The sequence below is a fragment of the Eucyclogobius newberryi genome, unplaced genomic scaffold (assembly GCF_026437365.1).
Source record: "Eucyclogobius newberryi isolate DKJ021-1_F unplaced genomic scaffold, fEucNew1.0.hap1 SCAF_2, whole genome shotgun sequence".
Lineage (NCBI taxonomy): Eukaryota > Metazoa > Chordata > Actinopteri > Gobiiformes > Gobiidae > Eucyclogobius > Eucyclogobius newberryi.
This window is the reverse complement of record NW_027315834.1, coordinates 18,443,546-18,455,650: the sequence shown is the minus strand read 5'-3', so window position 1 is coordinate 18,455,650 and position 12,105 is coordinate 18,443,546. Positions and strand designations below refer to the sequence as shown.

At 40.3% G+C, this 12,105-nt stretch overlaps 4 protein-coding genes across 4 annotated transcripts; 2 read left to right on the top strand and 2 right to left on the bottom strand.

Annotated features, from left to right (window-relative positions):
* Positions 1-433: 433 nt before the first annotated feature.
* lamtor4 (late endosomal/lysosomal adaptor, MAPK and MTOR activator 4) lies at positions 434-2,025 on the top strand. The gene is made up of 4 exons (XM_072453987.1): positions 434-512; positions 666-749; positions 1,183-1,300; positions 1,816-2,025. The coding sequence occupies exons 1-4, from the start codon at positions 510-512 to the stop codon at positions 1,911-1,913; spliced, it is 303 nt and encodes a 100-aa protein (XP_072310088.1). The 5' UTR covers positions 434-509; the 3' UTR covers positions 1,914-2,025.
* A 371-nt stretch (positions 2,026-2,396) lies between these two features.
* On the bottom strand, positions 2,397-4,427 carry LOC140367488 (ADP-ribosylation factor 4). The gene is made up of 6 exons (XM_072453986.1): positions 4,030-4,427; positions 3,237-3,317; positions 3,045-3,154; positions 2,901-2,972; positions 2,660-2,785; positions 2,397-2,582 (listed from the first exon to the last, which is right to left on the bottom strand). Exons 1-6 carry the CDS (start codon positions 4,247-4,249, stop codon positions 2,496-2,498), a joined length of 696 nt encoding a protein of 231 aa, XP_072310087.1. The 5' UTR covers positions 4,250-4,427; the 3' UTR covers positions 2,397-2,495.
* Positions 4,428-4,492: 65 nt separating this feature from the next.
* gcc1 (GRIP and coiled-coil domain containing 1) lies at positions 4,493-7,471 on the top strand. The gene is made up of 3 exons (XM_072453983.1): positions 4,493-4,601; positions 4,851-5,975; positions 6,087-7,471. The coding sequence occupies exons 2-3, from the start codon at positions 4,926-4,928 to the stop codon at positions 7,380-7,382; spliced, it is 2,346 nt and encodes a 781-aa protein (XP_072310084.1). The 5' UTR covers positions 4,493-4,601; positions 4,851-4,925; the 3' UTR covers positions 7,383-7,471.
* A 404-nt stretch (positions 7,472-7,875) lies between these two features.
* On the bottom strand, positions 7,876-11,910 carry dennd6b (DENN/MADD domain containing 6B). Its single transcript, XM_072453985.1, has 20 exons — positions 11,675-11,910; positions 11,350-11,388; positions 11,229-11,271; positions 11,057-11,163; positions 10,866-10,946; positions 10,693-10,798; positions 10,526-10,605; positions 10,353-10,415; positions 10,228-10,283; positions 10,037-10,159; positions 9,860-9,955; positions 9,680-9,774; positions 9,542-9,607; positions 9,413-9,477; positions 9,252-9,341; positions 9,113-9,166; positions 8,936-9,045; positions 8,568-8,670; positions 8,414-8,488; positions 7,876-8,300 (listed from the first exon to the last, which is right to left on the bottom strand). Exons 1-20 carry the CDS (start codon positions 11,825-11,827, stop codon positions 8,178-8,180), a joined length of 1,728 nt encoding a protein of 575 aa, XP_072310086.1. The 5' UTR covers positions 11,828-11,910; the 3' UTR covers positions 7,876-8,177.
* Positions 11,911-12,105: the final 195 nt, after the last annotated feature.

The following is a 12,105-nucleotide window of genomic DNA, read 5'->3' as shown; positions in this document are numbered from 1 at the left end:
AAAAGGTGACATGAAGGAGGCTGTTATTGTCCCAATCATTCAAACCCAATAAAGATCCTAGTCAGGCAGGATCTTTACCAGGTTTGATCCTACAAGTTTAAATGAGTCATTACATAGGTAAGCATCCAATAGGGATATGTGTGTGTGGCCAAGCGTAAGAGTCTGTGTAGAGCAACTTATAATTGGTTGTTGTAGGTACCAGTTGGAAAGACTGATTCTTCAGTGAACAAAATATACAGTTTCAAGTTCAAGAAATTCTGAGGTTGGATTCAGGGATTGTCATCATGAATTATTTCCTTATGTTTCTTTATAAAACTGGATTATTTCAACGAATTTAAATGGATAGGACAATCAGGTTCACACTCCTTTCCAGAAGATGGCAGTAATGCACTTCTTTAAGTTGTCTGGACCTCACCTCATATAAACGAATCCTCGATTGGTCACGTGAATGTCACACCGAAAACCGGAAATGAGACCAAGGATCAACAACGACTAAACCTACCGAAAACATGGTAAAATGTGGTAATTCGGTTCCTTAACTTCATTAATTAAATTCAGCCGTGGCATTTGTTTACTACATACATTATGTGGACATCAATTTTTTTGGATTGGTGTGTTAAGAATATTAAATTAGCATTAGCATCACGAGTCTCTCTTGTTTTTAGACCACGGCGGCTCTGACAGCTGGACTGGAGCGCGTCCCGGACCAGCTCGGCTATCTGGTTATCAGTGAGGACGGAGTTCTAGCAGTAAGACACATATATGCGTTTATTTATGACAAGTTTAGATGTTGCAGAGCTTTGTGCTGCACTCAAGGTGATTACCTTTTGGTTGTCCCGCACAGCTATGTAGATAAGATGAGATGACGTCCTAAATATTCTTCGCAAAAAAAACTTTTTGGGGGTCCTGTTTTTTCACTGTTGCCATTCCAAACTCTTAACTGTGTTTTAAGGGATACACTTAAACACTACACAATAATATCGTTTTTAGAGTCTTTCTAAATCTAATTGATCATGCCCACCCCACTTGTGCTACTGTATTATTGTTTGAGGTTGTCACTCTAGCTACAGCACTTGACTAGTTATAGACCTAGTAAATGAAAGTAGCATTTTCCTTTTAATGGAGAGTGAGTTCGAATTAAGAAAAAACGCCAATTTTAACCGTTAGTCCCCTGTCCCCCAGTCAGCAGGAGAGCTGGAGAATGACGAACAAACTGCTGGTGTTATGATGCAGATGGTGCGAACAGCAAGCCGCTTTGTGTTATCAGGATCAGCTGATGTACCCTTTAAACGCATGTCAGGTAAAGTGTCTACTATTTCAAAGGGAAATGTGAATGAATTATTATCTTGAAATTTGTGTGTACCTAGTAGTCTGTACCCCAAGAATTACTAGGCACTATAGAATGCATCATACCAACGGTTTGCGAGAGATACAGCGTTTTGCGTTTAATTGGAGTTGTCTCGAAGAAGTGTATGTATGTCTAATGCTGGACATAAAGTATATAGTGCAATATTTACAAGACCAGCTAAGAGATCCAAAAATAGTAATCGTCATGCATCTTTTATGCAGGTATCTCCATAGGAATTTATATCTGGAGATATTTTCATGCCACATTTAGTATTTGAGGAAGATCAAATTAAAAAACAATTTACCACAAACTAGTTTAGCAAAAAACTGAACTGCTTACAAGCATGAACTATAAATCTATAAGTTGTCACTCATATCAAAACACACAATATTCACATTTGAATATCAACCTTCACTCCATAATAACTGATTTATGATGATTTGTTTTGTTTGCCTTTTCACCCACAGTGATCCTGGATGACTTTGTTTACACAGTGACGGTTTCTGCTCAGAAAGTATTTGTGGTTAAACGGCAACAAAACCAACGAGAGCCCATCAATGTATAAATAAAAACTGGGAGCTGTGAGGCTCTAAGGCACCAATTGTTACAGCTTATGTTTAACTTTTTATTTTCAGTGTTGCATATTTATTTGAATAAAGTGCAATGCAGCAATTAAAGTATTTCAGTGTTTATTACATTAACATTTAAACTGATTGATTTACAAAGACTGGAGGCATAGTATTCCTTCTCTCCAGTTTTGAGTTAGAAATGGTCAATAAACAATACGGTACTCAATAATTGAGCAAACCCTGAAAGAAAATGCTGATTGTTGTCTCGGTACTTCATATTAAAAATAAATATAATGGTGTGAAATGTGTCATTGCACATTCTAATATAAAGTCTGCTCACCCACACACATTCGTTCTAACAGTTGCATATTTAACAACATTCTGATTCAAAACATCTGCAAAAAATGTGTAGATGAAAAATCCATAACCAGGAAGTCCAAGCTATTACCCTTTTTAAATCAATCAAGATCTTTAAAATAAAAGTCCTGAGAAAAACACTATTGCGTTCCCACTTTGCATACATTGAGACCAGCTAAAAATGGTCCTTTCGCTTTGCTCCTCGTGGTCTTATAGTAGTCTTACCGCTTTTCCAACTCATTGGACAACCAGTCTAGACCTTCATAAAGACCAGTTCCTTGTGTTGCACATGTTGCTTGGATATGCCACTAAGGACAGAGACACAGAAAACTGTTAGAAAACCTGAACACAATGATTGTGCCCAGTTAATTATGGGACAACTTACAGTTTTGTCCCGCCGGCTATGCAAACGTAGTTTATCTGTTAACTCACTCACTCCCATTGCATTTGGTAGATCTTGTTTATTAGCAAAAATCAGAATAGCTGCATCTTTCAACTCATCTTCCTGAATCTAAAGATATATTCAATGTGAAACATTACTGTTTTTAAATGTTATGGTACAATATTGTGAGAAAGGTGAAAATCCAAGGAAAGAAGATTTCAAATTAATGTATTTCTTCACATACCATTTTTGTAAGTTCTTCTTCTGCTTCTGTAACTCTCTCTCTGTCATTACTGTCCACTACAAAGATGAGGCCCTAAAACAGAACAGCATGTTTTAATACTAATAACAGCTTTCTCTCTGTGAGACACCATATGTATGACTTCACCTGAGTGTTTTGAAAGTAGTGTCTCCACAGGGGTCTGATCTTGTCTTGACCGCCAACATCCCAAACCGTGAAGCAGATATTTTTATATTCAACAGTTTCAACATTAAAACCTAAAAACAGAAAAAAACAAATGTTTGCTCTTTATACAAACACATTACAATAAATTACTAGAAGTGACAAATCAAACTTTACCAATAGTCGGGATGGTTGTAACAATCTCTCCAAGCTTCAGTTTGTACAGGATAGTTGTTTTTCCAGCAGCATCCAAACCAACTGAAAACATCAAGATAACCAGTGTTACACAGGATGGAAATATACTTTTTACTAACCTAATTGCAGCAGTTGGCCCTCTTGCAAGACGGTCAAGGGTTTGAATCCCGGCTGACGTTTGGCCTCTGTGTGTGTAGTTTGCATGTTCTGCCTGTGTATGTGTAGGTTTCCTCAGGGTGCTCTGGTTTCCCCTACCACTAAAAACATGTACAATAATGTGCTGGTCTTAATGAGAGTGAATGCGGGAAAACTGATGCTACAATCCTGCATATTTACAGTATGTATGTTCATTAACATGCACTGTCCCGACCAAAATAAACATCTGTAATATTGGTCATCTCTATTGTGGCCCTCAGAGGCAACTGTTGTTGTGATTTTGGGCCTTACAAAAATAAATTGATTTGATTTGATCTATTGTCCGGTAAAACCTAAAAATCTTCATTAGAAATGCCTTATGTAATATAATTATATTATTTGAATGAATGAATATTTGTTTTAATGTTCCATCCATACACTGATATTATTACTGACGTATCTTTTGCCAAAATCACCTTGTTTTTAAGTTTATCATGTGGTTTCTCAACTGAAATATCTGAGATTCAATATTATAATCAATATTATCAATATTTTGTTGTTTACAAACTTTTAAAGGGTCGCAGTAATCGGTATAAAATATATATTGTTATTTGCGAGTTAGCTTAGCTGAGATACTTACCCATGAGTATCCTCATCTGTTTTTTGCCAAAAAGCTTGGAAAACAAAGATGAAATGGCGAGTCCCATTTTTAATGTACAAGTCCCGGCTTGTTTACTGACTACAAGGCCGACACTGACGGCGTGAGTTGAGGTGACCAGTGGTAGAAGCTGGTCTAGGACCTCCAGAGCTGAGAGAAGAGCACAGACTGTAGGAGGAGCAGCGACTGTTGCCACGTCCATCCCGACAACACGGAACTAACCACGTCACACAGTCTACAACCCAACTGGTCAAACCACTTAAGAAAATACATTGTTGGACACATTTGTGACAGTGTTTACACATAAACCCAAAAATAGTTCACATTATTTCATTATTCATCAACACTGCGCTCGAAATTCCTGCAATCTTTAAACGTACCAGCCGTTTCTGCTCCTCCACTTCCGGTTAGAAGTAACATGGCAGCTGTCCGCGCGTATCGGTGTCGGTGTTTGGATTGTATATTGCTAGTTGCCTTTATTATATGCCACATTTCAAGTTTGGAATTTTAATACTTGAATCGCTGCGTGATACAGACACCACCAAAGCCCTTAGGTAAGATTATGGAATGGTTGCAGTTGCCTACTTCAAATCTTTCAATAGACAGTTTGATGCCTGAGTTTCAGAATGATGAAACATTTAAATATTTAGTTTTAAACGGTCCTATCTTTTGAATGGTAAAAATGCTGCCTCAAACGGGAAGCTTAAATCCGTTAATGTTTCATGTCTTTGCCTGCCAACAATTTTGTATCACCACTTGTGCAATCTATATATTACATGTTGTATGTTTATTGTCTGTGTCAGGTGGTGAGACCAGTGGATCTATGAAGATGAACAGTCGATTTTAAAACATTAATTACAACACCTTTTGGAAGAGATATGGAAAAGTTTGGGATGAGTTTTGGGGGTGGTCCCAGCAGGAAGGAGCTCCTTGAGGCTGTGGAGTCCCAGAAAAAGCAGCTTGTACAGTATCAGACCCGTTTTAGAGATGTTGTGCGTTCATACAAGAGCTTATTGAAGGAAAAAGAGGCATTGGAGGCCAGCCTTAAAGTCCTGTCAGTTTCTCAAGATGTGGACCGAAGTTTGGAAAATCCCAACATGAGGGCTGACTTTCCTGATGATCGCTGTTCTCTGCACAGTGAAGACAGTGTTGATACTACTGCATCTTTGGACATGCCTATCAATATCACAAGTGACAGTGGCAGAGAGGACCAAAGTGAAGAGGAGCAAGCAGAGTCACCTGCTGAGGCTAGTGGCAGAGAGAGTGGAGTCAGTCCAACTAACAGCAGTGTAATCGGGGAACAGCAGAAAGTCACCCCCCCAGCTGGACCAGAGGCTGATCGTCGTGTTGTACAACTGAAGGCTCAACTGAACACTCTAACCAGTTCTCTGGCAACAGTGACACAAGAGAAGTCCCGCATGGAGGCTAGTTTCTTGGCTGACAAACGACTGTTGAAGCAGGAGGTTGAGGACCTGCAAGAGCAGCTTCAAAGTTCAAAGAAACAACATGAATCCGAACTTCAGACTCTGCAGGAGCAGCTGGCAGAGAGCCGTGCTCGGATCATCACACAGCAGCATGAAAGGGGTCTGGAGCAGGGAGACCATGCTCAACAGCTTCGAGAGCTGCAGAGGCTCCTGCAGCAGGAGAGAGCCCTGAGGCAGGATGTGGAACTGCGACGCCAAGATGCAGAGTTGCGCCTCCAGGAGGCCACAGCTGCTCTAGCGCTGACGTCTCAGGCTATAGACAGAGGGGCCGAGTCAGAGGCTCAGCTAAACCTGTTGAGGGAGGAAAAAGTCAAGCTCGAGAGAAGACTCCAGGCAGCAGAAGAGGACCAAAAGAAACCTGATCCCAGAGTAGAAGAGCTTCAACAGGAGCTGACAGAACTCAAGAAGCATTTTCAGCAGCAGATGCAGCATGAGAACATAAAGGTATCTTTCTATCTCTATTTAAATATACAAGTTAAATGCTACTACTTATTGGTTAAACAACTATTCTAAAAGTGAAATCTTGTGACATTTCTTGCTTTATATTACTCTTAGGTGTGTGAGGTGGAGGAACGTGAGCGTGACCGTGCCCGGGCTGAGGAGCAGAGAGTGGCAACACTAGAGCAGCAGGTGTCTGAGCTGTCAGAGTTGCTCGGCTCCTGTGAGAAGGCAAAGCAGAGGGATCAGCAGACTACTCAGAGACTTAGAGACAGAATCATTCAGCTGGACACGGAGAACAAGACACTGGCCGTCGCTGCTTCGAGCCGGGTGACCTCAGATGTCTTCATAGATGAGACTCAGCTGAATGTGACAGTGCTTAAAGAGAAGCTGGAAAAGGTAAAAAAGCTGCTTGTGCTTGCGGGTCAGAGGAACCCAGAGCAGACGACAAACATTGAAGCCCTAATGGACACAGATCCAGACCTGTGCAAAGAAAAAGCCTCAGCACAGCACTACCAGCAGGAGCTCAGACAGCTGAAGGAGGAATTTGAACGGTACAAAGTGAGGGCTCAGGTGGTGCTAAAGAACAAGAATGCTAAGGATGGCTCCCAGACCAAAGAGCTGGAGGAGGTGAAAGACCAACTGGCTGAACTCAAAGAGAAGTACATTAATCTGCGCATTGAGAGTGACGAGACAGAGGCCAAACATCGCAAGGAGCTGGAAGAACGGCAGCAACAATCCATCTCACTACAGCACAGCCATAAGCAAGATGTAGAGCGACTAGAAGCTCTGCATCGTGAAAACCTCCTTAAAATGGAGACTGAGTTACACAAACAGAGAGAGCGCACCATGGCACTACTGAATGAGAAGGACAAAGAGCTGGAAAACCTCAGAGCAGTGGCACTGAGCTACAATCTGTCTCAGCGAGGATGTCACAGCAGTGATGGCGGCCGCCCGGGGAACCAGGACCTGACCGAAGGGTTCAGTGAGGAGGACATCATCAGCCAAGCCTTACTGCGGGCTACAGCAAATGAACCCACTACTATACTTTTATATGCAGAACAACTGGCCAGAAAGGAGGTGGAGACAGGAGCACTGCGCCGACAGAAGCACCAGCTTGAGGAGGATGTCCACCAGCTGCAGGCCAGGCTCATTGCTAATGGAGAACGTCACGACGAGGAAGTGGCTGATCTGAGAGATCAACTTGACAAACTGCTGAGGGACCAAAGTCGGGAGGGTGCAAATCTAGAATATCTGAAAAATGTTATCTTTAAATTCTTAACTCTACAGGATGCAAGCGGTCGACAACAGACACTTGGTGCCATCCTCACCATCCTGCACTTCAGTCCCCAAGAAAAACGGACTGTGTTGAAACTGCAAACGGGACCATGGTGGAGCGCTGCAAAGAGATAGGCATCTATAACAGAACACTTTGGCTATTGTACAGAAAACATTCTGTATTTTATTAGCAGACTATACATATAGATACATACATAGAAACAAACAATAATTTTGCATCAATTTGAGATATGATAAAATAAAACTATTTGTCTCTTTCTGTATTATTATTTTTGTCCAACATGCTGTGAATTGTGAAAACAAACCTTTTAGAACGCTCCCCATTTTCCTTCATTAACTTGCGTCTAAAGATGTGCATGTTAAACTGTTCAGCCACGCCAGTAACACGGACAATTTAGTAGATTATAAGATACTCCAGAGATTTCTATAACGTTATTTGAAATGTATAAAGTGCACAAATATAAGATTATCATTTTTAGCCTTTACATGTTGGCTTAATCCATTTTGGTTTAAACCCAACAATCCCATAATGCGTATTGTTCCCCAGGCAAGGAAAAGTTTAGCTTTATAACATTGATGCCATTTCCTGAAGAAGAAAAACAGATTGTTGTGCAAAACAATTTTATTAATAAATGTCCGTAATCACTTTTTGTCTTTCATACTTGAGAATCCCGTCCATCCGAATGACTGGTGGTGGCTATTCAGCCAAAACAGCTTTTAGTGTTTAGCTCCTATTGTAGGAATATACATCAGAATGTATGTTCAAATTAAAATGACCCTATCCTTGGCCAGTGGAGATTGCATTTTAAAAACATTACCACTTAATGTCGTGATTTTTTAGCCCTCTTTCACTTTCCACAAACAAACAAGTATACAATGCCTCCGCTTATACCATAGCTGCATGCCCACTTATTGTGTGTTGAGTAATGTCTGAAGATCCTCTGGCAGTGAGGTGATTATGGACTTTAAAAAGGTTTCCAATTTGTCCATAACACCGTCTCTGACCTGCAGCTGCTGCTGTCGTGCTTTAGTCTAAGGAACACATTGTATGTTTTGAGATTACAAGGGAACAGTGTGTAATTTGCTTACTTAACTATGTTTGTTAAGAGATAAAACAATGAAAAATGTTTTGTAAGATGTCATACCATTTTTTCTCTGAGTTTAAGAATAACGTCTGCGATTTCCACCTCGGACTTGTCTTTAGTCCAACCCATCAAATCCTGTCACAGACACAAATGGCACATCATCACTTAATGTCTGATTCAGATCTTAATCCCAAGGCTCGAGAACGATACTTACAGCATCACAGATGACCTCCAAGTGCAGACCCTCCAGTTTCTGGGTCATCTCCTTGTGCCTTTGACGGTACCAGCCGTCAAAATTTGGAGATCTGAAGAATTTCCTGTGTAAAAGTATTTTATTTTGAATACAATTCGTGTTATTTTTTGTTGGTTGTGTATCTCCATTAAAGCAGTTAATCTGTTGCCATTTTTCTGGGGTACATTAAAGATAAATGTGTTAAATTACAGAAAAGTACCTTTCATTCCAACTATCAGTTAATTTCATATATTCATTTTACCATCAATGTAATGTTTCATGCAATCTGCTGACATCATAAAAATAAACCCATTATGTCATTAATTTCAATGATAGACACATTTGCTCACCTATACAAGCCCATCCAATCCCCTTTGAGCATAGAGGTCAGCTGTGGTCCACTGTGATCGAGAGTGGCCATGAACTCCTCCTGGTGAAAGGGACGAATCTGCGGAGGAGTCTGACCAAAAACAAATGTTGTGCAACTAGAATCTCACAGTCTAATTATCCATGTGTGTCTTGTTTACCTTCCATGGTGTGACTGATCTCTGCAGGGGCATTAAGCTTGCCATGTATCGCTCCTGACAAACATGCACAAATATGAAATCATCGTACACATGTGTTACCGTTTTAACTATACATTTTGATCTTAAATGTAGTTATTACCAGGGGGATGATGAAACTCTGTGTGAGCTCTAACATGTGTCTTCTTAATATGGCACTTTGCACCTCAGACGGCCTCTTCCTCTGAATACCCTGAATTATAAACAGTCAATACGTTACAAAACAATACACATGACATTAATAGCATACACTGTTGATATTACCTTGAGTAGCCTCTTAATAAGAATTTTATCTTTGTGTACAAATGTCTTAAAAGCTGTGTAAATTCCTAAGAAAATCCAAATTAAATTATAATATGTGCTATTATTATTCCAAAAGGAAGAAGGACCAACCTGGTTTAGTGTCAAGTGTTTTTAGTTTGACTAGTTTCTTCACCTTAACTTGCTTGGGTATCTCGCCTAAAAAGAATGTAATACTATTATAGGAAGAAAAGTAAAACATACTGAAGACATAACAACAAATAAACAAACCTGTCATCTTGAGTTCACCAAGCCTGATGATATGGGGCCAACTCTGAAAGGTCTTGATAAAAAATGGATTTGTGACTCCGAGAACCACATTAGGGCTAAAGTACAGGAGACATACGTTTAGTGTGGCTGGGATTACTTTATTCACACACATATAGTTGTATGTAGTGGGTAATCACTCACGGGGCCTGGGTGCGAGTAGTGTATTCTCTGAACTCACTGTCATGAATGGTAAAGTATGGACGGAAATCACAGCAGAACTTTAAGGGACAGATGGAGCTGAAGAATGTGGGTATTTTAATACTGCATTCAAGACCAAACGATAACCTGAATGATAATCTAGATACAGAGTGTAGTTACCTCACAAGAGCCAACACTGTTTCAGAAGACACTGTAGGAGACGGGGCAATGATAATGAGTGGTTCCCCCAGTAGAACAAGTTCCCAGAGCATCTGCAGGTGGATCAACATTGACTGGAAACATCTACAAAAAGAAAAGTCAAGTCTGACAAAAAAGTACATATCAAATTTAAAGGAAGACAAAAAACTGACTTGAACAGGTCCAGTTCGTGGATCGTTGGCAACATCGTTGGAGCTGGTAAAAGGTTCTGAGGAGCAAAGATGCTTTGTCAACCTTTGTGAATAAATTGTAAACAGAAACAAAAAAACGTTGTCACCTCTTTGGCAGGGTTCCGGATTGGACTTCCTCCTGGTTTGTCAGATTTGGAGGGAATTCTTATCTGAAAGAAAAAAAATAAGAGAATACATTTTTGTTGTAAAAGACCACAAATGCCACACGCTAATACTGGATGTTTGTTGTTTTAGCTTCAGATTTTAATAGAAACTCTACCTGTAAGATTACACCCATCACAGGCAAGTTGATAGTCATCCCTGGTACTGGTTTCGACCACTGGTCAATCTCATTACAAACTGCAATGACAAGTTAAAAGTATTGTCATGATAATTCACCGAAACACTGATGCGTTTCATTATTGCAACATTAAATATCACCATTACCCGTTTCTAGACAAGGCTCTAACTTCTCAAAGTATTCTGGTGCAATGATCTCGAGCAGTGAGTGAAACAAAGCTGTGTAGGGAAGCCTGCTGAGTAGCACCAAAGACTAAAACAGACAACACACAATTACAAAGTCTTCTGTCCACTATTCTGCCCGAAAATGTGACACCGACCTTCTGAAAATAACCTCGTTTCACAGAGACATCCTTCACCTGTCTGAAATAAACGTAGCCAAAAAAATGGGAAACTTCTTTCTGTGGAAGAGTAAATCATGAGTAAACTTTTATTCACTATTCATCTCAGTTTCAGGTTTATATTGTTTATATATCTGAATATGGAAAAGCTAATAATCGTGACCAACAACCTGCAAAGTTGCTGGCGCATCTCGGTTGTAAATGTCTCCATCCCTTGAACCTCGTCGCCCGACAGACTGACGCATCCTGAAACTGAACTGAGTATCCCCAAGGCATCCTAGGACACAAAACACAATCTGAATTATTCTTAAACTGTTCTATATTTTTGTTATTCTCTTTTACCTGAATAGGAGTCAGGAAAGGACAGGTAACAAATGCTGGTTTTCTAAAATACAAATAACCCTTAATGTAAAATGTACAAATCAATGAATGACCCAAGATAAACAATAACACAAATACTTACTTCTTTTTCTGTAAGCTTTACATCTTGAGGATAGACCAGCTAAAAGTAAACAAAAAAGTTACAAGAAATTGTGCACAAGACGAATATACTATGTAGAAAATGTACTTTGTTTCATGTTTAAGCACATTATTTCCATAATTTTATTAAGCATCCACGTTTCTGGGCTTACTTACGTTAAAAAAAAAAAACATTCGTAATAAAAATTATATGATATGGAAACGTGCTTTGTCTAGGTGCGTTATTCACGTAGACTACACATTTAGTTCTAGTAAGGTCGTCACGCCTATGGAGGCTGGATCTGGGCTAGCTATGGAGCCTCCTGTACCTCCAAGGCTTGTCCGAGCTCCAGGTCGAAGGTAACCACACAGACGCACTCCAACCACGAGGAGAGCCGGGTCCACGCGCACCGACTGTGCGCCTCCTCTGTCTCCTCTGTCTCCTCGTGCCGCGGGGACACGGAGCCTTCAAGCAGGTTCATGGCATCGTCTCAGAGCCGCAGACAAACAGCGTCCATCTCTCCTTGGTCTCGGTTTTGAGCTGACAGACACAGTATTTTTCGTCGCCCCCTACTGGACAGAAACATGTAGTGCGAGTGCTTCAAGCTGGCTGCAAGCGCGTTTGAGCTGGGGTCCATAAACACGTTTGGATTGAAACAAATCAGCAAGTAAACCCGAACAAAGAAACATAATTGGGATGGAATAAACTCAATCGGAACAATTTATGTTGAGAAAAATTACGTCAACTGCATTCTTAGAC

Bases quoted from the DNA above. Each gene is read 5' to 3' on its own strand.
- lamtor4 (XM_072453987.1), top strand. The intron at 750-1,182 runs GTAAGACACATA...CCTGTCCCCCAG, and splicing joins GTGAGGACGGAGTTCTAGCA to TCAGCAGGAGAGCTGGAGAA. The intron at 1,301-1,815 runs GTAAAGTGTCTA...TTTCACCCACAG, and splicing joins ACCCTTTAAACGCATGTCAG to TGATCCTGGATGACTTTGTT.
- LOC140367488 (XM_072453986.1), bottom strand. From the start codon at position 4,249: ATGGACGTGGCAACAGTCGCTGCTCCTCCTACAGTCTGTGCTCTTCTC. The intron at 3,318-4,029 runs GTAAGTATCTCA...TGATGTTTTCAG, and splicing joins ACAGATGAGGATACTCATGG to TTGGTTTGGATGCTGCTGGA. The intron at 2,583-2,659 runs GTAAGTTGTCCC...CTCTGTCCTTAG, and splicing joins ATAGCCGGCGGGACAAAACT to TGGCATATCCAAGCAACATG.
- gcc1 (XM_072453983.1), top strand. From the start codon at position 4,926: ATGGAAAAGTTTGGGATGAGTTTTGGGGGTGGTCCCAGCAGGAAGGAG. The intron at 5,976-6,086 runs GTATCTTTCTAT...TATTACTCTTAG, and splicing joins TGCAGCATGAGAACATAAAG to GTGTGTGAGGTGGAGGAACG.
- dennd6b (XM_072453985.1), bottom strand. From the start codon at position 11,827: ATGAACCTGCTTGAAGGCTCCGTGTCCCCGCGGCACGAGGAGACAGAG. The intron at 10,799-10,865 runs GTCGGTGTCACA...TGTCTGTTTTAG, and splicing joins AACGAGGTTATTTTCAGAAG to TCTTTGGTGCTACTCAGCAG. The intron at 8,671-8,935 runs GTGAGCAAATGT...ACTTTTACACAG, and splicing joins GATTGGATGGGCTTGTATAG to GAAATTCTTCAGATCTCCAA.